The following is a 21,124-nucleotide window of genomic DNA, read 5'->3' on the forward strand; positions in this document are numbered from 1 at the left end:
TCAGAAATAGGATCGGATCAACAACTAATAGAACTCAGGAACATAATATAACATGTAAATAAGGGAAGGAAAACCTCTTCTGAACCTGGGGCCAAATTCCAAGTTGGGAAATGTGTTAGAGAATGATTCCAGCAGCGAATAAGCCTTAAGATCCCAAGACCAAGTAGGTAGGATGAAATGTAATTCTTGCCAATTTTGACATTTTCCCAACAAGCATACAAAGCACAGGTCACTATTTAGGTCTCCTCAGAAGGTGTTTAACATTTAAATACTCTCCTATTTAAGAAGCAGGGTCTGTAATATTTCAATACCTTTAAAGCCTTTCTTATCTCTAGTAAAGAAGAAAAAAGAGACAGGCAAAGGCTACATTTGACATTAAATATTGCTGCTGCTCCACATCTTTTGATGCCTGAAAGGGTCATGGTCAAGAAGAGGTGCTTCTCGTATTCAGCCTCTTCCCATGTATTATATTGTGGCAATATTATTACTGTAAAAATAACAAATATATGCAGCAAGTCCCAGTGTGCCAGAACTGGTGAGACTACAGCTGCACACTAGTTCATCATATGTCGCATTATAGCAACAGTTGATTTAGATTGGATTCTTCTGTACTCAGAGTCTACTTTGTATTAACATCTTTATAAGGTAAAGAGAGCTAAAAGTATTATATTAAGCATTTACAAGAAATAGTTACTAACAAATGATCTCTATTTCATTTGTAATACGTTTATATGGTGCAATGTAGCGCTGCACCTGCTGTAATAGAGTATCATATCCTTACATAGTATGCTCCAAAAGACTAGTGAACTTTGTGATAGATCATGCAGGCATGTATACATGGTCAGCTTTCAGAACTGCCACCAACGTAATTGTCATTAGCTTTTATTATTTATAATAATATTAATATTAATAATAATAATAATAATAATAATAATAATAATAATAAAAACAATACATTTTTATTTGTTACCCACCTCTCCAAAGTTCAGATAGCAATTTAATTTTTAGTTCTGTTGGTCTGGTTCACAAAAATATTTACATTTTAACTACATTTCCAAAAATTTGTAGTGAGGAGAAGCATTTCTAGATGTGGCCACTGTGTTCATTTCATTTTTCTTCTCTCCCACAGCCAATATTTTTCAACAGCATTTCCCTGCAGCAATAGATTCTTTCCAGGATGCTGTAAAATGTTTATCAGAATTTGCCTGTAATGCTGCCTTTCCAGATACCTGCATGGAAGCTATTAGATTGATCCGTTATTGTGCAAAATACGTTTCAGAAAGGCCTCAGGTATTTTTTCCTTATTTGTATTCTTGTGCTTATTCATACAAACATCTGAATTTCTGTGGCTTTCATGATTCATTGGAACATTACACCAAATGCCTCAACATTTCAAAGAGTGGTTTTGGCTTTCATCAAATTGCAATTCTGAATTTCAAGTCAAAATTTCAAATGAGGGGCTCTTCAGAACTGATTTATTTGTTTATCATATCTTATCTATTCACAGGTTTTGAGAGAATATACAAGTGATGACATGAATGTGGCTACTGGCGATAGGGTTTGGGTCAGAGGATGGTTCCCTATTTTGTTTGAGCTTTCTTGTATCATCAATCGGTGCAAACTGGATGTGCGGACAAGGTAATGAAACTATAAAGCTTTGACTCTGTCTAATTATCAGCATTCTTCCCTGTTAACTTGTATTCTCTGATGAATTCTGTTTTCATATTATAGAGGTCTGACGGTTATGTTTGAAATCATGAAGAGCTATGGCCACACTTTTGAAAAACACTGGTGGCAGGATCTGTTTCGAATTGTGTTTAGGATATTTGACAACATGAAGCTCCCAGAACAGCAAACAGAGGTATTAAAACCTGTTTTATAGTGGCAAACAAAATTGTGTTCTTACAAACAAAAATTTAAAGCCAAACTGATTTCATGACACCCCCTTTTTTAAAAGAATGTTGCTATTCTGTTCTTCATTAAGTAGTCCAATTGTCATGTCATATTGTGCTGATATGAAGAGTTCTGTTTCAAAATATAAACAATATAAATGAAAATGTGAATTTTTAATTTAAATGTCAACAGTGTAAATGAGGGAGGGGGCTACAAGGAACTCTTAAACTGTATAACCTTTATAACGATAATTCTTATGTGATCAAAACTCTCTAGTTAAACATGTGTTCCAATCAACTGTTTGCTGTTTTTCTCAACAGAAATCAGAATGGATGACTACTACCTGTAATCATGCACTTTATGCCATATGTGATGTATTCACACAATTCTATGAAGCTTTGAATGAGATTCTTCTTGCTGATATATTTGCACAGTTACACTGGTGTGTAAAACAAGGTAGTTCATCTGCATACATGTCACTTTATTCAAAACAAGTAAATGTGGGACAAAGTTTCTTTGTAACCAATTTTTCGCTTCTCCATCTCCACTTTGAGGAAAAATCATTTATACGAATATTTGCTTTATGAAGAAAACTTGTCCTGTGTGAATAATAATTTGAATGCTCAATTTGTATTTTAAATAATACTGTGCAGAAATATTTGTTCTGGTGTAATAATTTTTATATAAGTAATCAAATTCTCTTTCTGATTGAGCCAGTCAAAGAAAAACAGTCATCTAGTAGAGCATTTAAACTAATGTGTTAATTGCTCAAAAGCCTTGCACTTGTGCTTTTAATTGATTGAAGTGAGCAATCTCAACTTCCCTGTTGATGGCATGATCTTTATTTTTTGTTCATTTGAGGGATATTTTAAAGATACTTATTGTTTTTCTTCAGATAATGAACAACTAGCCCGATCAGGGACAAACTGCCTAGAAAGCCTGGTCATATTTAATGGACAAAAATTCAGCTCTGCAGTCTGGGACCAAACGTGCAGCTGTATGCTAGAGATCTTCAAAACTACAATTCCTCATGTGTGAGTGTAATTCTAGATTTAGAGAGTGCCAAGTGATTCCATACTTATTTATACTTCTAATCTAATTGTTTCTTCCTTAAAGCTTACTGACATGGAGACCAGCTGGAATGGAAGATGATTCATCAGAAAAGCACTTGGTAAGTGCTCCAGTTCTTTATTCCTGCATTGCAAAAAGGTATAAGCAAAATGAAGCTCTATCTACAGTATATTTATTTATTTATTTATTTATTTATTATTACAATATTTATATCCCGCCCTTCTCACCCAATAGGGGACTCAGGGCGGCTTACAATAAAACACACATATAAAATTGTACAATACATTGTAAATCAATTTAAAAGTTATTAAATTACATGAGACATTCATAAAAACACTTATAAAATACCGATGGGCATGTTTGAGTCTAAAAGACTGGGTCTGTCAATTGAGTTCCAGCATACATAATAATAATTAGTGATGCTAATTGTTATTCGAAAGCCTGGCCCCACAACCAAGTTTTAACTTTCCTACGGAAAGATAGGGAGGGAGCCTGCCTGACTTCACTGGGGAAGTCACAGTATATGATTCATTCATGTCTGTGGACCTTTAGTGTAACAATAAACCATATTAGTTACACTTGTAAAATGAATTCCTTGTGTGCAGTGATGGACTAGTCAAACCACCACATCTGGAAAATATTAATAAACTTTACTAGAGTTGAGAGAAAGCAAGTTTACAATATGGACGAGAAATACTCTACTCACAAATAAAAGGTGTAGCAAGAAATGTATATATATTTATGAGTCCTCCTCTTAACAAGAACAGCTTAACTCTTTCTACTTAGGTTTTTGAGATTCTTCAAGTAGTTATCAGGATATTCATCTATCTGTCAAATCCTATTCAGAGATATCATTCAAAGATGTTGGGAAACATTTAAAAATAACCATTAGTATTTGCAGCAATATATAAATTATATATACATTTTAATTCTCCTAACATGAAACAGAGATGTGATTAGTTTTTGAAGGAAGCATTATCTCAGGTTCTTTTTACTTCAAGGATCTGGATCTGGATCGCCAGTCTTTAAGCAGTATTGATAAAAATGCTTCAGAGAGAGGACAGAGCCAATTTTCAAATCCTACAGATGACAGCTGGAAAGGTGGCCCTTATTCAAGTAAGTCTGCCCTTCAGCATTTAACACATCTGGGCTCTCACATTTTCATTCAGGCCTCCTTGCACTGGAAGGCTGTTAAGATCAGCAACTTTCTCTGCAGAACCATTGCATAAGAGATGGTTATGATGCATATCTCCTCAACTGTAGTTGAATAGTAAGCTCAGCAGTACTAGCCAGTATAGCCAGTGGTTAGGAGTTTTGAGAGTTGCAGTCCAACAACTTCTAAAAGGCTGCACAGTTCCCACTCCTGATTGCCATGAGGTCCTTTGATATTGTCCTCCCTTAGCATACCCTGTGATGCTCCTTTGTATTTATTGCCATTCACAATATTGTATAACAGTTCTGGAAGCTATTATCCACAACAATTTCAAGTCACTATGTAGATTTTATATCAACTGGTTCATAGATAGCTTTTGAAGTGCAAATTATGCTCATTTCATCCCTTCAGACAACTGGTTTGTTACTCTCAAACCTGAATTTAGGGAGTGCTGATGTAACAGTATACGGTAATACAGAGATGACTCATGAGTGCACTCAAATGTACAATAGTATACTGCATCCAAAGTAAACAACTGTAAATAGCATGAAACTAATCTAAATCTGATATAAAGTTTCTTAGGAAATACTATTGTTTTTAAACAAAGTGCAATATAGGCTTTGAAAGACGTCTTCTTGGGACTGGGCAGTTGGTCTGATGGACCTTAGGTAGCAGCATCAGGATTTGGTGGACAAAACTGGGATTGCTGTGGATTAAAACCTAACATACTGATCTTCTTTCAGACCAGAAACTCTTTGCCAGTCTCCTCATTAAATGTGTTGTGCAGCTGGAATTGATACAGACCATTGATAACATAGTATTTTATCCAGCAACAAGTAAGAAGGAAGATGCTGAGCACATGGCTGCTGCTCAGGTAAGAAACATGAATATTCCTCCAGCATTGCAACTGTTCTGTTCACTGATATATGAAACAACAGTTGCAACACTGGTAGTGTTTCACTGATATGTTAAATTTGATCACAAAATATGGAAGAGGGCAAAGAAGAACTTGGTACAACCAAAGCTTATGCTCAACTGAGACCCCACTTGTGCTTCTGCACTGAAGATTGAGGCGGTCCAGTTTTTTCTCCTGGTAGCATATCTTGGGGCCCAGGAGGCAGAGACAACCTAAGAGGCCAGTCATATTTAAATGCCCAGGAAATGGACCAGAGAGCAAACTCTCTCACCCAGATCTCCTTCCCAAAGCATTTGCAAAGCAACCACTGATTGATAAAACTCTCTGCAATCAGTTAACTGCAAAGTTGGGGCTGATTTTAGATAGACAGTAAGGATTTCTGATTCCTAACTGTCAAACGTCTCCAACAAAATGGCACACACTCTCTGCTCCAAATATACTGCAGATAAAAGAGGTAGGTGGTGGCGGCCAGGAATGGATTATTGTGTGGAATGCAAGTTGATTTCAGAAACTCAAAGTAGATGCCAAGGTTCATTGTATATCTTATGCACAAGACTTTGGCTGGTTTGGTTTATTTTTGGTTATAATAGAAAAGGAAAAAAATAGGGCCTGCAAAGTTGAGTGTTGACCATCCTTGTTTAATAAAAAGATTTATGGAATAAATCTTAATTAATACAGAGGAGTAGAAAATCTCATGCTCTTGGAGTGAATTTAGCCCTTCTGATCCTAGATAGCAAAATATCTTTTCATGTGAAACCACCGCTTGGTGGCTTCTGAACCATTTTTCCCACTTTGAAATTTGAAATGTCTCTCCTAAGACCCACTTATTGACTGTAAGTGTTTTCAGTTTAAATCTGATGGTCCTGTCCACTACTGGAATGTAGCCTGAGAACTATTGTATTTGACCCCCAGACTAAAAGAAAGCCCCAACTTTGCAGTAAAGGAAGTTGTGATGACATAGTTCTTCAGCCAGTACTTCCTGTAACTAGATTTTCCTCTTCAGAGGGACACGCTAGATACAGACATTCACATTGACACTGAAGACCAAGGAATGTATAAGTACATGTCTTCCCAACATCTGTTCAAGCTGCTAGACTGCCTGCAAGAGTCGCATTCATTCTCAAAAGCTTTCAACTCAAATTATGAACAACGAACTGTTCTCTGGAGAGCAGGTGAGCATAAAAGAATGTGGAACACATGGTTTTTGAAAAATGCTTAGATTAGTGTTCTTTCAGGTTACATTTATTTAGGCTTTTTGAGTTATTCTAATTAGGATAAATAATAATTTAGAGTTTTTTTAAGCTAAGTATAATAGGTAAAGGTTTTCCCCTGACGTTAAGTCCAGTCGTGACCGACTCTGGGGGTTGGTGCTCATCTCCATTTCTAAGCGGAAGAGCCGGCGTTGTCCGTAGACACCTCCAAGGTCATGTGGCCGGCATGACTGCATGGAGCGCCATTACCTTCCCGCCGGAGCAGTACCTACTGATCTACTCACATTGGCATGTTTTCGAACTGCTAGGTTGGCAGGAGCTGGGGCTAACAGCGGGCGCTCATTCCGCTCCCGGGATTTGAACCTGGGACCTTTTGGTCCACAAGTTCAGCAGCTCAGCGCTTTAACACACATTCAAAAACTTACTTTGCTCATAATTTTATATATAGATTAGTGTAAATTAGGGTTAGAATAATAGAGTTGGAAGAGTCTACGTGGGCCGTCTAGTCCAACCCCCTTGCCATGCAGGAGAAGCACAATCAAAATACCCCTGACAGTTGGCCATCCAGCCTCTATTTAAAAGCTTCCAAGGAAGAAGCTTCCACCACACTCTGAGGCAGAGAGTTCCACTGCTGAATAGCTCTTACAGTCAGGAAGTTCTTCCTTTGGGTTGTGAACTTTGGGGCCAAAGCATATGTTTCTATAAACCTGCTTGGCAATGCAGTTTCATTTAAATTCTAACCCATGTCTGTGGTTGTCCTTTTATACCTGAACTCCTAAATTGACCAAAAAAGATACTCCAGGAATAGCTGACTAAAATTAAAAACATGCAAGAGGGAAGAGGAAGTGTCTAACCACTTTGCTGCTCCAAATGTTTCTGTTGTAATGATTTTCACCTACATCTGGTTCCAAATTATCTTCCTAAGGTGAAGATGGCTTAAATTTGGAACAGCTGTATATTTAGTGCTTTTGCCCCTTTACTTCTACTTATTCTCTGATGTTCAGCATCATAACACGTGGCTGTGTTGCTGTCCTTAATTTATAGGTTTCAAGGGTAAATCAAAGCCTAATCTTTTGAAACAAGAGACCAGCAGTTTGGCTTGCTGTCTGAGAATACTTTTCCGAATGTATGTTGATGAAAACCGTAGAGACTCCTGGGAAGCTATACAAGAGAGACTGCTGAAGTAAGTATTCTTTAAAGACTTAGAATGAGCAGGCCAAAGACAGCTCATGGTTTATGATCCCAATATACAGTGCCAGCTAGTAACACTAAACTCAAGGGGAGAGTGTCAGCCCTATCCCCATACAGATTCAGTGTCCTAGACAGCATTTCTAAAATTCAGACTGAAATCTAGACCATATTAACTGCCCCCATTGATACCAGAAACACCAGCTTCCATTGTCAATGCTTGTATGAAATTCTTCCATCTAAATGTCCAGTTTCAGTAATGGAACCCACATGTGGCATGGAACAGAATGGATATTTAGATCAGGTCTTTTAATGAAAGCCAGTAGGGAAATCTTCGTGAAGGTGAAAGAAGCCTGATATCTGGATTGGGATTTATAGCTAGGCCCCAGCTTTAGTATGCATTTTGTTAAGTTTGATTTCAGCTAGTGATGAACATTATTTGAGGCAGGGAAAGAAAATCCTATCCAGAAGTGACTAGTTTGATGTGGCCTTGTAGATGAAAGAAAAGCCTTTTGGAAGAAGGTGGGAAAAATCACAAATTTGTATGTGGTTACTCCCAAGATCAGTAGGCAGCTTTAGAGGAAATGAAAAGTTAATAAAAAGCTAAATAATAAAATTAAGACTTTGGGTTCTTGATGTCACTTTCCTTTTGTCATTTAAAGTGTGTGCAGCAGAATAATAATAATCATCATCATCATCATCATCATCCTCTTTATTTCTATCCTGCCCCATCTCCCTGAAAAGGCTTGGGACGGCTAAAAACAAGAGTAAAATACAGTAAACAATAAATACAATACAATGTAGATGACAAATTAATAAATAAAAACAAATAAACAATTAAACAATAAACAGTAAAAACATTAGTTAAACACATTTAAAACAAATAAGTTAAGTAAAAACCAAAGTGCCTGAGTGTATACATAAAAACAAAGACTTCATCCAGATTACTACTCATTTTCAAAGGCCTGCTTAAATAGCCAAGTCATGAGGGTGGTTGCTTGTCTCATCTCCCTGGGGAGGGTGTTCCAGAACCGGGGGCCCACTACTGAGAAGGCCCTCTTCCTCGTCCCCACCAATCTCTCTTGCGATGGAGGCGGGCTCAAGAGGAGGACCTCCCCAGCCGCTCTTAAAGCCTGAACAGAATTCCACTTGTATTGCTAGTCTTGAGGGGAGGTAGCAATTTCTGTTGTCTACTTGCTTGCTGTTCCTATTTCTATGTACTGACTGTATGCATAAACTTCCTATAGTGTATGCAGTGAAGCACTGGCCTATTTTATCACTGTGAACTCAGAAAGTCACCGAGAGGCCTGGACTAATCTCTTGCTGCTACTTCTAACAAAAACCCTAAAAGTTAGTGATGAAAAGGTAAGAAAAGAATCTCACTTGAGCTTCATATAAAAATCTGGCTTTTACTATTACATGATACTTTAACCCCCTTTATGGGGCCTTTCCAATAAGAAGCATCATGCGTCAAATGAGGAGGTGGGTCCTGCTCCAGAAGTCTAATAATATCCTGCCACCGATATCCACACATTAAGTGTATGCTTTTAAAATCTACATCACTGCTTTAATTTTCATAGTTATATTTTCTAATGTTATGTACATCACACCATGAATTCCTTTAAGAGTGAGCAAGCAGTATATAATTTTTATATAAACATTGCAGTTTTAAGATTTAGATGTTGTTATGCTGCAATGTGACTGAAAACCTTATTTCCTTTAAATTGTATTTTTGAAGGAAATGCTTTTGCAAAGTCATGTAATTGTTTTTTTTTTCCTTTTTCTTCTTACAAGTTCAAAGCACATGCTTCAACATATTACCCCTACCTATGTGAAATAATGCAGTTTGACTTAATCCCAGAGCTTCGAGCCGTGCTGCGAAAGTTTTTCCTGCGCATAGGTGTAGTGTTCAAAATCTGGATTCCCGAAGGACAGCTACAGACAATGGGAAACCACTCGCTTGCTTGGTAGCTCCATGGCTGCTCTTTCCCAAAGCTTGTGTCGTGCTCAGTTCAAAGAATGTATGCAGAAAGAAAACAACAAATAACTGGCCTGTTTCCAGAAGAAGAAACTACAACCCATGGGATCAGCGAGGTTATATTGATCAAGCTGGCATTTCTGAAGGAAATTTTACCTTTCTTTTTAAAATTCTGGCTGCCCTGTAGGAATAGCTGTTAGCATTTGGCAACTTAAGGCAGTAAATGTCAAGTAATTCTTATTACTATGCTTGTCTCTTCAAATCTGTTCTTTGCAATGGTTCCCTCTTATAGCTTCCAGCCCATGATATGCTGAAAACAATAAATGAATAGAAAGTGTTTCTATGAGATAATACTGAATATATTAATATAGGCGTGTGATGTTAGCAAATGTATTCATAAGTATCAGAGAGGATAAAAGTTTATTTCAAAACTATTCTGGAACATTTTCCACCTCAACAGGGTGCATTCAGTTGAAGAACGGACCTTTAAATGTTCTGGTGCTGTCTTTTCTGCAAACACATGGCAAAATAGTGAATGGATCATAATATGACTAGTCACCAAGAAAATAATAATAATCCAAAAGAGTCTTTATCTTTATTACTACTATTCCAGACTTGCTGTATGTCGCAAAACATGTGTGGTGTATCATTTATTTCTAGAGCTGCACCACATTCTCTTGGTCTGGACTAAATAGATTTTCATCATATGGAAGTATTCTTGATAACAGGATTAGTATGAACAAAATAATTATCTAAATATATTACTACACAGGGAATGCCTTCTTCAAAAAAACAAAACAAAGCAAAACCGATTACACATGGCCTGCTAATCCAGTTACTAGTTTGCTTATGACTTCAGTTTAAGAACCTTGACAGCTTTGAAAATTCCTCTGATGCTTAATTTATAAGGAGCACATGGTAAAGGGGAATTTTAAATTTAATCTTTAAAGTGCACACTGATTTAAAATTAATACTATTTATAAAACCTTTCCCTTTTCAGTAATATATAAGTAGCATTTGGGTAAAAGCAGGCTATCTTTAGTGCATATGAAGATATTTCTATTTTTCTGCTGAACTATGAGTTAATGGTCGTTTTAATGGCTTGGGTAGGAGTTTATTAGCATTAATCATATGAGGGAGAAGAATCTGGTTCCTATGAGGACCACCTGATTTATTAATATATACACGTGAAAAAAGCCTGTTTATTAAGGGGAAATAGGAAGTAAACTTGCAGTTGTATCAGTGTAGTCCTTTTGGCTCCCCTGATTGGTTCTGAAGGAATTACATACATATATATATATTTTTGGTGAGACCATGTCTTAGTATTCTTTGCCCAGTTTTAAAAAAATAGTTTTATAAAATACGGCAGGCAAAACCTGTGTAGCTGTATTTCAGTTTGATAATGAGTATAAAATTTGTATAAGAGGGCCGGAAGGAAATGGTTTCCATCCAAATGTATTAAAAATGCAAGTACAAAAGTATTATCAGGCATATTTTTCTTTAGCCATATCTGTAAACATGAGTTGTTTAAGTATTAACCAAGTGGGCAAGAAAATAGTGATTGGTTGGCTGCAAGTGTTTTTGAAACAAGTTAATCTGAAGGTGGTAGATTCTGAAAATAATTAGGTTCAGTGTGCTTGGAATGTCTTACTTAATAACTTAGGCTTGGCTGATAGCACAACCAAAGGATCAATATTTTGGAGAGAACCAGAATTGTTCGCTGGATTTATTTTATTAAGTGCTGGTGCTAGGTCTTTCTCTCATTCATGTTAGCTTTTATTTATAGCAAAGCAGTGTGGATTTTACACTTGTTTTTGATCATTAATATAATCAGTAAAAACAGTTTAAAAATTAATTTCTCTACCAAAGAATTTTATGTAGCAATTGCAGAATTTTGTTTCATGTGACAAGAATAAATAACTTATTAGGAAGGATTGTGGTTAATATTTTGCCATGGACAAAAGATTATGAAGAAAAATATTTAAATTTTCATCAGCATTTAACGCAATTTAGACTTGCATTTGCAGTGGAATGGGGCACTTCACGAAGTACTGCAAGAAGTGATTTATTTTTATAAATATATTTTTACATTTGTATACTGATCTGTATTTTTAATTGGATTATTACTTTCCCGTCCACTGCTGTGGTTCTGCTATTAATATGTTGCTCAAATACAGCAGGGTACTTACCCTTTGTCAAGAAAATATTCATCTTATAGTATTTCAATTCATTCGGGCAACATAGCAACATCACAACTAATGCTTCACAGTCTGAATATGAAGTGCAATACATATGGGACTGAAATAGTATCTTCAAACCCTAGCAATGTCAAATACTGTGAAGAAGCTGTACATGTGAGGTTTTTGCATATGTATAAAAAACCTGGAGCCTTTCAAAGCCTTAGTGTTATATGAATATTTCCTTAGGAAAGCTACGTTTTAACAGTCAATGGTTACATTTTTAAATGAATAAACCTTAATTTAAAAACATATGGGGTGGGGGTAGGGGGGAACCTAGATTACTATGTGATTATCATGGCGTGAAGTGTGTGAGTAGATGTGAAGAACTTCCATAATAGCCTTATTCCAGATGTTCCTGAAATGTGTGTGATAATCTGTGGGGAATGGTAACATTGATATATATAATGTCTAAACATATTCTTATAGTGGTGATGGGCTTCTTCGATGTAGCTTTCTTTTGGCAATATCACTCCAAGAATAAACAGGATTTCTCTCCAGAAGCTTTCACAGCAAATTCTTTTGAGTTGTGATCATACTGTAGATTCTGCAGATTAAACATAGTATTTCCTGTGGCACATTTGTATCCATAGGAAATTTTTATGGAGCTAGTATTTCCCAGCTACAGAACTTTGTATCATGGAACAAAATTAAATCCATGTTAAAGCAGCCTGATTACACTAATGCTGTGGATTCATGTAGCAGACTATAGGCTCCCTTGTCCCACCTCTGATATGTTTTTTTTTCCTTCATCATTAACCTTGGTTTAATTTTTGCATCTGAACTGTCAGCACTCATGGTTAACTATAATCAGGTCCCCTTTCAATTACAGTAAATTGCTTCAAATTCTGCCTGCTCACTAAGATGGGAATCTGACAGACATTAACCTTGCTTATTTCGAGATAGTACTAATTTATATTTAAATTAAAGCTAAATGGAAATTGGAAAGAAGGGATAAGACCCCAAAAAGGAAAGCTCACAGGCTCCATAATTTGACCATGTTTTTCTAACTTGGCCACCCAGCACTGCATCTACATTTTCTTGAGATCTGATTAGAATATAATCCAAAGTGATGGACAGATCTACATATGAACCTCTTCTTTTACCCATACTTGGAAGGAGGACAGTACAATAACAGGTGAGAAAGATTCACGTATTGACAGAGGTCCTGATAGTAACCTTAATTTTTGATTCTCCCAAAGTTGTCTTGCAGTGCAAGTGGCATTTTTGTTTGCAACTCTTTTGAGGGAGTCAGTTTTTATTTACATAAATTCTTAAACACAGAACAAAACCCCCGTACAGCTTTTCTGGTTGCATTTCTGTAGTGTGAATTCAAACTGAGGCTGCAGACTACATATGTCTTAAGCCTGCATATTTGCACACACGCTGCTTATTTTATAAATAAAATTGATGGAATCAGGTTTGCTTGAATTTTGTGCATTCTATTTTATAAGGACAGTTCACTGACCACTGGCATACTTCCATTGAAATAAATCTGAATCATAAAGGGCCAGTGAATTATATCCCCAGATATGTTAAATAGCAGATGATTTGAGACTTGGCTTGAAGCAAGCAAACAGAAAATATTGACTTGTGGGAGGTGCAATTATTTAAATGTATTGACATTTTGTCCAGAATATCTCTTGCAACTTTAAATAAAATATAGTTTGTGCAAAGTGTGTTTTATCTATATAATGCCTAAAATTAGTTACAGCTTTGTTTTTTTCTTATGAGATCTTCTATTATGAAGTGCATTTAATATCATTAAGTTAATGAAAAGCATTCCTTGCCCAATGGATGTATACATTTTTGAGAGAATAGCTCAATTATATAATGCGAAAAGCTATGTAAAGTTTTTTTACATAAAAATATTATGTATAATACTGTTGTATTCCATGCTTTAATCAGGTGATAAATAAAATTTAAAAAACAAATCTATTGCAAAAATTTACATCATCTACTTGTTCATATCACATTTGTTGGTATGTTACTAATCGGGGCTCCAGAGGAGGAGGAAAACAAAAAGATATAACACCATATTTTGCATTCCATAGTTTCAAAACGTATTAGTGCAGATATAATATTTTGCCTGTTTTGTCTCCAACAATGATAAGAGGAAACATTTTTTATCAACTAAAAAGGTAGCAAAAGGTAATTGCTTAGAGGTTTTTGGTTTGATTGTAAAAAAATGACAGAATTTGCAAATGCAGTGTATATGTGTGTGTCAGCTTTCACACAGGGTTTGTAAACTGTCACTTTGTAGATTGGAACCTCCCAAATACCCCTGCCGGCATACTTAAGAGACAGCACAACCTTTTCAAAGAAAACAATGAAACTATAAGGCTTGCTTTATGCAACCTATATGGGCTGGAACACACATTATAGGTCTCAGCCAAAGGGCTAAATCATTGAGATCTCCAAGCAGGAAAAACTCTCTTAGGGCCCTTCCAAACAGCCCTATATCCCAGAATATCAAGGCAGAAAATCCCACAATATCTGCTTTAAACTGGGTTATCTGAGTCCACACTCAGATAATGTGGGATTTTCTGCCTTGATATTCTGGGATATAGGGCTGTGTGGAAGGGCCCTTAATGTAAGAGCTCAGGAACTGGAAAAAGAAGGATTGTTTTTGGATTACGTCCCTTTGAAAATGGCCAAAATTATCTTTCTCCTTAAGTGTCCATTACATGTTTTCATTTTATTTTACCAAAATGGCCATTTTGCAAATAAATTTGTTTCAGTTATGTCAACCTGTGAAGCTGGAGTGAAAGCTCTGCTCTGCATTCAGCCTTTAGGAGAGTCCCATACTGGCCTATGACCAGTTGAAAAAGCAATATTTTACCTGAAAAATCACTTTGGAATACTTGTTTTTTGTTTTAAAAGTCTTCCCACATTTCTAAAAACATTTTTTAAAATACCGCCTCCAAGGGTTCAGATAGCATTTCTAGTTCCTGGAAGTCATTTTTTTTGGCTGTGCAGCCTATTGGTGTCACAAAACAGGCCCTGTGATTTTCTGAGAATGTCCATCTCTGTAATAATCAATGTCTAAGTGAATCCAACCTAACCACGATTTACTAGAATTCCACACCCCTTTTACCTTGAAATAAGCCTTTGGAAAAAGAAAACCTAATTCTGAGGCAACATACTGTGTTTCCCCAAAAATAAGAGTGTCTTACATTAATTTTTACTCCCAAAGATGTGTTATGTCTTATTTTCAGGGGATGTCTTATTTTAAGGGGCTCCCTCTTCCTCTGCCGAGGAAGGCGCGTGAAGCGTGAAGGAGGATGGGAAGGCACACAAGTTTCCCTCCTTTGCAGCGCCGCATGCGCCTTCCTCAAAGGCAGCTCCCTCCTCCTAGATCTTACTTTCAGGTGATGTCTTATATTTGCCAGTAGAGCAAATCCACTACTAGGTCTTATTTTCAGGGGATGTCTTATTTTTGGGGAAACACGGTATATAATTGTATTATGAAACCAAAATCTGGTGTAAAGGTATTTGGAAGTAAATCTTGCTGGAAACAGTGAGGGTTTTTATTCATGACAATGCTATAGGTTTTATGTCTTTTAGAAACCAACAAAAGTTACTCATGGATCATTCTATTGGTTTAAATAGCCTTTAATTAGAATTACATTTCAATGGATTAAAGCCTATCTAATTTTTGGTACAGGTGAACAGAATGAAATGTTGAGTGGAAAGTACTGTTACTTTTACTACACATTATTATTAAACTAGACCACTTCCATATTACCAAAGGTTTACTCGAAGGTTCACTCTTAACAGGAAAGCTAAGATGTAATTTAGGTGAAGGGAAATCACTGAGATTAAATTAATGGAACAATATTATAAATGTGCTCAGATATGTAGCCTGAACAAGTAGTGTGGATTTATTTAACTCACTTTAATATCAGTTTATGGAAAGGACTGAAGGCTTCTGAGACAGAAAAAATGTTTTACAGTAACACTATTCAAAGTGGTGGTCCCTGGACTAGTTTTGGCCACTGAACCATTTGCTACCATTGTACCCTATAATACAAATTAATGTCCATGCTTGGCACTTTGGGGGGAAATAATTAGTGTTCCCCCATATCAGATAGTATGAGAAGCAGCATTTTATCATTTCTGTCCAGACACTTGTGTTTTTCATTTATTTTGTAACAACAAAGCATTTCCTACAAGGATTATATTGCACTGAACACCGCCAAGTATTCACTTTCAAAATCACTGGTATGACAATTATGTTAATATTTCCAGGGAATATTATGCTATGTAAACTATAAATATAGCATAGAGCCCACATAATCGACAATAAACTAATATACAGGTTGAGATCTCGGGCTGGGTGGAAGTGACTACAGGGGAAGGAATGGGCTTGGCCAATCCTAAGGGCTTGGGTTTTTCCTACAGATTATGCAGACACAGGCAGTGTTAATCTGAATGAAGCGCCAAGCTACCTGGGTGTCAACCTCAGTCTGTGCCTGGACAAAGAAGTGTGAAGTGGTGCAGTAGGAATCCCAGTACCTGGCATCAATCCCTCTGCACCCACTGGGCACTGGCTTAGGGTCTCCACTTCATCTCAAAGAAGTACTGCTGACAGGGCTGTTGTTTAGTTGTACATTCATCAACACATTCACTTCTTTACCACTGATATCTGTTGCTGTGGTTTTGCTGACAGTCCACCATCAACACTGTCACATACAGAAAATTCTCCCTGGGTATGTACAGGATGTGTTTCCCTCTTGGTTTGACTGTTGCTAATGAGGGAGCCTGTGCTGTCAAGGAATTCCACACTCTGATCTCCCCTTGCTGAAAGAGGGGGCTGAGTGCTGAACAAAACCCGAGGTGATTGGAACCACATCTTCTGAAAAAGATTTGGATCCACAAAGATGTTGGCTGCTTGACCAGTTTTCCTGTCCTTCCCCTTCTCAACAACAGACTGGCTCTGATCTCTGTACCGAGTTGGTTTCATAACATGGCATGTTTTAATCTGGCTCCTTCCAAAAATGTCAAATGTTGCAGAAGACTCCACAAGACGTATTGTCTTCAGATTTTGGAGCTGCTTGCGTGTCGATCAGAAGTGCTATAATCAGAGTATAGTGTAGCATGGACATTATGGTATGGATATAGAAGAGAACAGACCAAGAGCACTACTGTGAGCAAAGCTGGAATTCAAAAGGATCTACTCTGAGTCTAGTTCAATATGTTAATACAGCAAAACCAGTAAAAATGTAATGCTAACATCATGTTTTTTTATGAGGTTCTGGCATGTGGATATTGCATTCCTTCAACATCCTGCCCCACACACTGCAGAAGCCAAACTCATGGCTGATAAAGGAAACAATATTATTTTAGGTTATTGTTAATTCCTGTGGTACTTATTATATCAAATAGTTGCTTGGAGTAATTAGAGAAGGCTAGAGAACTATTACTTACTGGTCCTCAACGAGAAATCCTTGATCATTCAGCAACTCACTGTAATTAATTTGCACCGCACTTTGCAGATAAAGTTGCTCAGATCCATTCTGACTTGGGTGCTGTTATTGATATAGTTGCAATGGATGTGACTTTGGCTCCTGCTTGTCCAGTGTTGATGGATACCTTTCAATTTCAGCAGCCTGAGTACGTGGACAGGATCCTTGGCGAGGTGAGAGCTAGATCCTTGCCTTTCCTGGCTGATTAAAAAGGTCTGAGGGACTGGCAGAGTGGGTGAAGGTGGTGATCAATGCCTCCTTGAAACAAGGCAAAATTCCAATTTGCCTAAAGCAGGCAGTTGTGAGGCCTATATTTTAAAAAGCCTTCCCTGAACGCCTGTATAATTCATAATTGTTGGCCAGCATCCAAACTCCCCTTTCTCAGTAAGATCTTGGAGCATGTGGTGGCCTCCCACTCTAGGGATTTCTGGATGATATGGATTATCTAGATTTATTTAAATCTGGTTTCAGGCCTGGCTATGGAACAGAGATAGCTCTGGTTGCCTTGGTCCTACGCAAAGAACTAGACAGGGTATGTGTGTCCCTGTTGGTTCTCATGGATCTCTCAGCGGCTTTCTACACCATTCAGCATGGTATCCTTCTGGGCCATCACAATGTTATGGGACTGGGAGGCACTGTTTCACAGTGGCTCCAGTACTTCCTGGAGGGCCATACCCAGAAGATGGTGCTGGGGGGCTCCTGGCCGTTGTCCTGTGGGGTTTTTCAGAGTTCCATTTTGTCCCCCATACTGTTTAACATATACATGAAACCGCTGGGAGGAGTCATCCGGAGTTTTGGAGTTCAGTCAATATATGCTGTCCTGACCCCAAACTAGTGCCTGTCATCAGTAATGAACTGGATGAGGGCAAACAAATTGAAACTTAATCCAGACAAGACATAGGTGCTCCTGGTCAGTCGGAAGGCAGAGGGATACAACCTGTGCTGTATGGGGTTACACTCCCCCTGAAGACACAGGTTCGCAGTTTTGGGGGTCCTCCTGGACTCGGCATTGAACCTGGAAGCCCAGGTGTCAGAAGTGGCCAGGAGGGCCCTTGCACAATTAAAACTTGTGCATCAGCTGTGTCTGTTCCTTGGGAAGCCAGATCTGGCCATCGTGGTACACGCCTTAGTTACATCTTGTCTGGATTACTGCACTCTGTGGGACTGCCTCTGAAAAGTGCTCAGAAACTCCAGCTGGTCCACAGAGCTGCAGCCAGGATGCTAACTGGGGCTGGCTACAGGGAGAGGACAACCCCCTTGTTGCAGCTGCTCCACTGGCTGCCAGTTTGTTTCTAGGCACAATTCAAAGTGTTGGTTATGATCTTTAAAACCCTAGGTGGCTCAGGTCCAGACTGTTTGGCTGTGTTGTAGTCCAATCTGCATCTGAGCTGACAGGTGATCCTGAGATTGGACCTGTTCAGCCTGTGATTGTACCTGCACCTGACCTGTCAGATGAATCTGGTTTGGGGCCTAGGATTCCCATGCAGCCAGAGGTAGATGATTTTGTACAGCCAGAGTTAGATGAGTCTGCTGTTCCTTGGGATTCTAGGAGCAGGTATACAATGGTTTTAAGCAAACAGCTTGAACCGCATTCCTTGGGAGAGTCAAGGTCGAGATATCCTTTGGCAGATGGGCATTCCAGAGAAAAGAAAGGGAGGTTTTGAGGAGCAAACAATTACTAATGAGAAAGGGTTTTGAAGGAACTTCCCACGGAAAGGGGCCTTGATTCTAGCTTTAAGAGGAACCGCTTCTGAGAGTGAGCTCAGAGGTGGTAACTTTGTTCATTGAGAGGTTTGATCCTGCTTCATGGACTTGTTTCATGGACTTTCATGCCTTGTTCCTTTGGATTTTCATGCCAAGTTCCTGTGAGCCTTATACCTTGAGCCTTGTTCCAGTTCTTGTTCCTGTTCCTGGGTATTTTGGATTATCATGTCATGTTTCTAAAAACCTTGCATTTTGAATGTCCTGCTCCAGTTCATGATCCTGTTCCTTGGGCTAATTTTGACTAACTTGATTGAAGTATATTCTTGTGTTTGGATTTCTATGGACCCTTGCTTCAAGATTTCTAAGTGCCTTGTACCTTGTGGACTATAACCTTTTTTCAGTGACTTTGAACTTTGATTTTCTGATGCTTACATATTATCTTCAATAAACAGCTTGCATTACTTATAGCCTGGGGCTCCAGTGTGGTTTTAAGGTACCTCTGCAGCTCCCCCTGTGGCTGGAATCGAGCACACCCTCATGAAGCCTGGAAGCTGGAACATGTTAAATTGCCTCTGTGTTTTCGTCTCTGCCTCTGTATGTTTGCCATGTATATGTACATTGTGATCCACCCTGAGTCCCCTTTGGGGTGAGAAGGCCGGAATATAAATGCTGTAAATAAATAAATAAATGTACAACAGGCTGACCCCCATCTCATTGGACGAACCTTCCTGGGCCCTGAGATCTTCAGGAGAGGCCCTTCTCTCGGTTCCACCTCTATCTCAATCTCGGTTGGTGGGAACAAGAGAGTGGGCCTTCCTTCTCGGGGGCTGCCCCTCAACTCTGCCCAGGGAAGCCAGAATGGCCCCCTCCCTGCTGTCCTTCCAGTGGCAGGCTAAAACTGTTTATATTTAATCATGTTTTAATGTTTGTATATTTTAAATGATTTTGCTAATGCTTTATGTTAAGTCACTTTGAGTCTCCTTCGGGGGAGATAATGTGGGGTATACATTGTGTCATACAATAAAATAATAATAATAATTATTATTATTATTATTATTTTACTGTGTCCAGTTTTGGGCACCACAATCAAAGAAAGATATGGACAAGCTGAAACTATCCAGAGAAATGATGACCGAAATGGTCAAAGGTTTGGAAACTCTGAATCCCTCTGAGGAGTGGCTTGGGAGCTAGGTATGTTTAGCTTGGAGAAAAGATGGCTGAGAAGCTATGGTAGCCATATTGAAATATTTTAAATGATGTCATAGTGAACAGCTTGATTTCTGCTGTTCTAGATGGCCATCTGTCAGGGGTGCTTTGTATGTTCCTTCTTGGCAAGGGCTTGGCCCTTGTAGTCCCTTCCAATCAGCAATTTTATGATTAATTTGCTCTCTGTTTTACTATGATATTACATTAGCACGTATCACAGCTGGGTGAAGAGTGGGAAGCTATGCATTGATTTCCAAATGGCTCTCTTCTTCCAGAACTAAATGCCATCTGGGGTTGTTGTATGTTTTCCGGGCTGTATGGCCAACACATTAAATGCCATCTCTTCAGCAAAAGAAAGTTAATTGGCTTCTCTGCTGGAACTATTAGGACATCGGGTTGCTGTGAGTTTTCCGGGCTGTATGGCCGTGTTCCAGAAACATTCTCTCCTGATGTTTCACCCACATCTGTGGCAGGCATCCTCAGAGGTTGTGAGGTCTGTTGGAAACTAGGTAAATGGGGTTTATATATCTGTGAAATGTCCAGGGTGGGAGAAAGAACTTTTATCTGTTGGAGGCAAGTGTGAATGTTGCAACTGACCAGCTTGATTAGCACTGAATAGCCTGGAAGCTTCAAAGCCTGGCTGCTTCCTGCCTGGGGGAATCCTTTGTTGGGAGGTGTTAGCTGGCCCTGATTGTTTCATGTCTGGAATTCCCGTTTTCTGAATGTTGTTGTTTATTTAATGTCCTGATTTTAGAGGTTTTTTAAAATACTGGTAGCCACATTTTGTTCATTTTCATGGTTTCCTCCTTTCTGTTGAAATTGTCCACGTTTGTGGATTTCAGTGGCTTCTCTGTGTAGTCTGACATGGCATTTGTTAAAGTGGTCCAGCATTTCTGTTCTCAAATAATTTGCTGTGTCAAGGTTGGTTCATCAAGTGCTCTGCTATGGCTGACTTCTCTGGTCAGACTAGTCTGCAGTGCCTTTCATATTCCTCAATTCGTGTTTGGGCAATTCTGCATTTAGTGGTCCCTCAGTAGACTAGTCCACAGCTGCATGGTATATGGTAGACTCCTGCAGAGGTGGGAGGATCCGTCCTGTC

At 38.4% G+C, this 21,124-nt stretch overlaps 1 protein-coding gene and 1 pseudogene across 5 annotated transcripts in view; one reads left to right on the top strand and one right to left on the bottom strand.

Annotated features, from left to right (window-relative positions):
• arfgef2 (ADP ribosylation factor guanine nucleotide exchange factor 2) overlaps positions 1 to 13,581 on the top strand; it is a 56,017-nt gene extending 42,436 nt beyond the window's left edge. For 4 of the 5 annotated variants that reach the window (XM_008110117.3, XM_008110119.3, XM_062978917.1 and 1 more), the window contains 12 exons: positions 1,130 to 1,290; positions 1,508 to 1,638; positions 1,732 to 1,861; positions 2,214 to 2,349; positions 2,789 to 2,927; positions 3,010 to 3,064; positions 3,966 to 4,080; positions 4,861 to 4,991; positions 6,037 to 6,205; positions 7,289 to 7,427; positions 8,680 to 8,797; positions 9,227 to 13,581. In XM_008110117.3, coding sequence (XP_008108324.1) covers positions 1,130 to 1,290; positions 1,508 to 1,638; positions 1,732 to 1,861; positions 2,214 to 2,349; positions 2,789 to 2,927; positions 3,010 to 3,064; positions 3,966 to 4,080; positions 4,861 to 4,991; positions 6,037 to 6,205; positions 7,289 to 7,427; positions 8,680 to 8,797; positions 9,227 to 9,403 — 1,601 coding nt within the window. In that variant the 3' untranslated portion in view covers positions 9,404 to 13,581. Of the gene's footprint in view, positions 1 to 1,129; positions 1,291 to 1,507; positions 1,639 to 1,731; positions 1,862 to 2,213; positions 2,350 to 2,788; positions 2,928 to 3,009; positions 3,065 to 3,965; positions 4,081 to 4,860; positions 4,992 to 6,036; positions 6,206 to 7,288; positions 7,428 to 8,679; positions 8,798 to 9,226 lie in introns of those variants that run through there. The other variant, XM_062978919.1, reaches the window with a different exon arrangement.
• A 1,685-nt stretch (positions 13,582 to 15,266) lies between these two features.
• On the bottom strand, positions 15,267 to 17,811 carry LOC107982829 (venom nerve growth factor-like; annotated as a pseudogene).
• Between the last annotated feature and the right edge of the window lie 3,313 nt (positions 17,812 to 21,124).

This window comes from Anolis carolinensis, chromosome 4 (genome assembly GCF_035594765.1).
Source record: "Anolis carolinensis isolate JA03-04 chromosome 4, rAnoCar3.1.pri, whole genome shotgun sequence".
Taxonomy (NCBI): domain Eukaryota; kingdom Metazoa; phylum Chordata; class Lepidosauria; order Squamata; family Dactyloidae; genus Anolis; species Anolis carolinensis.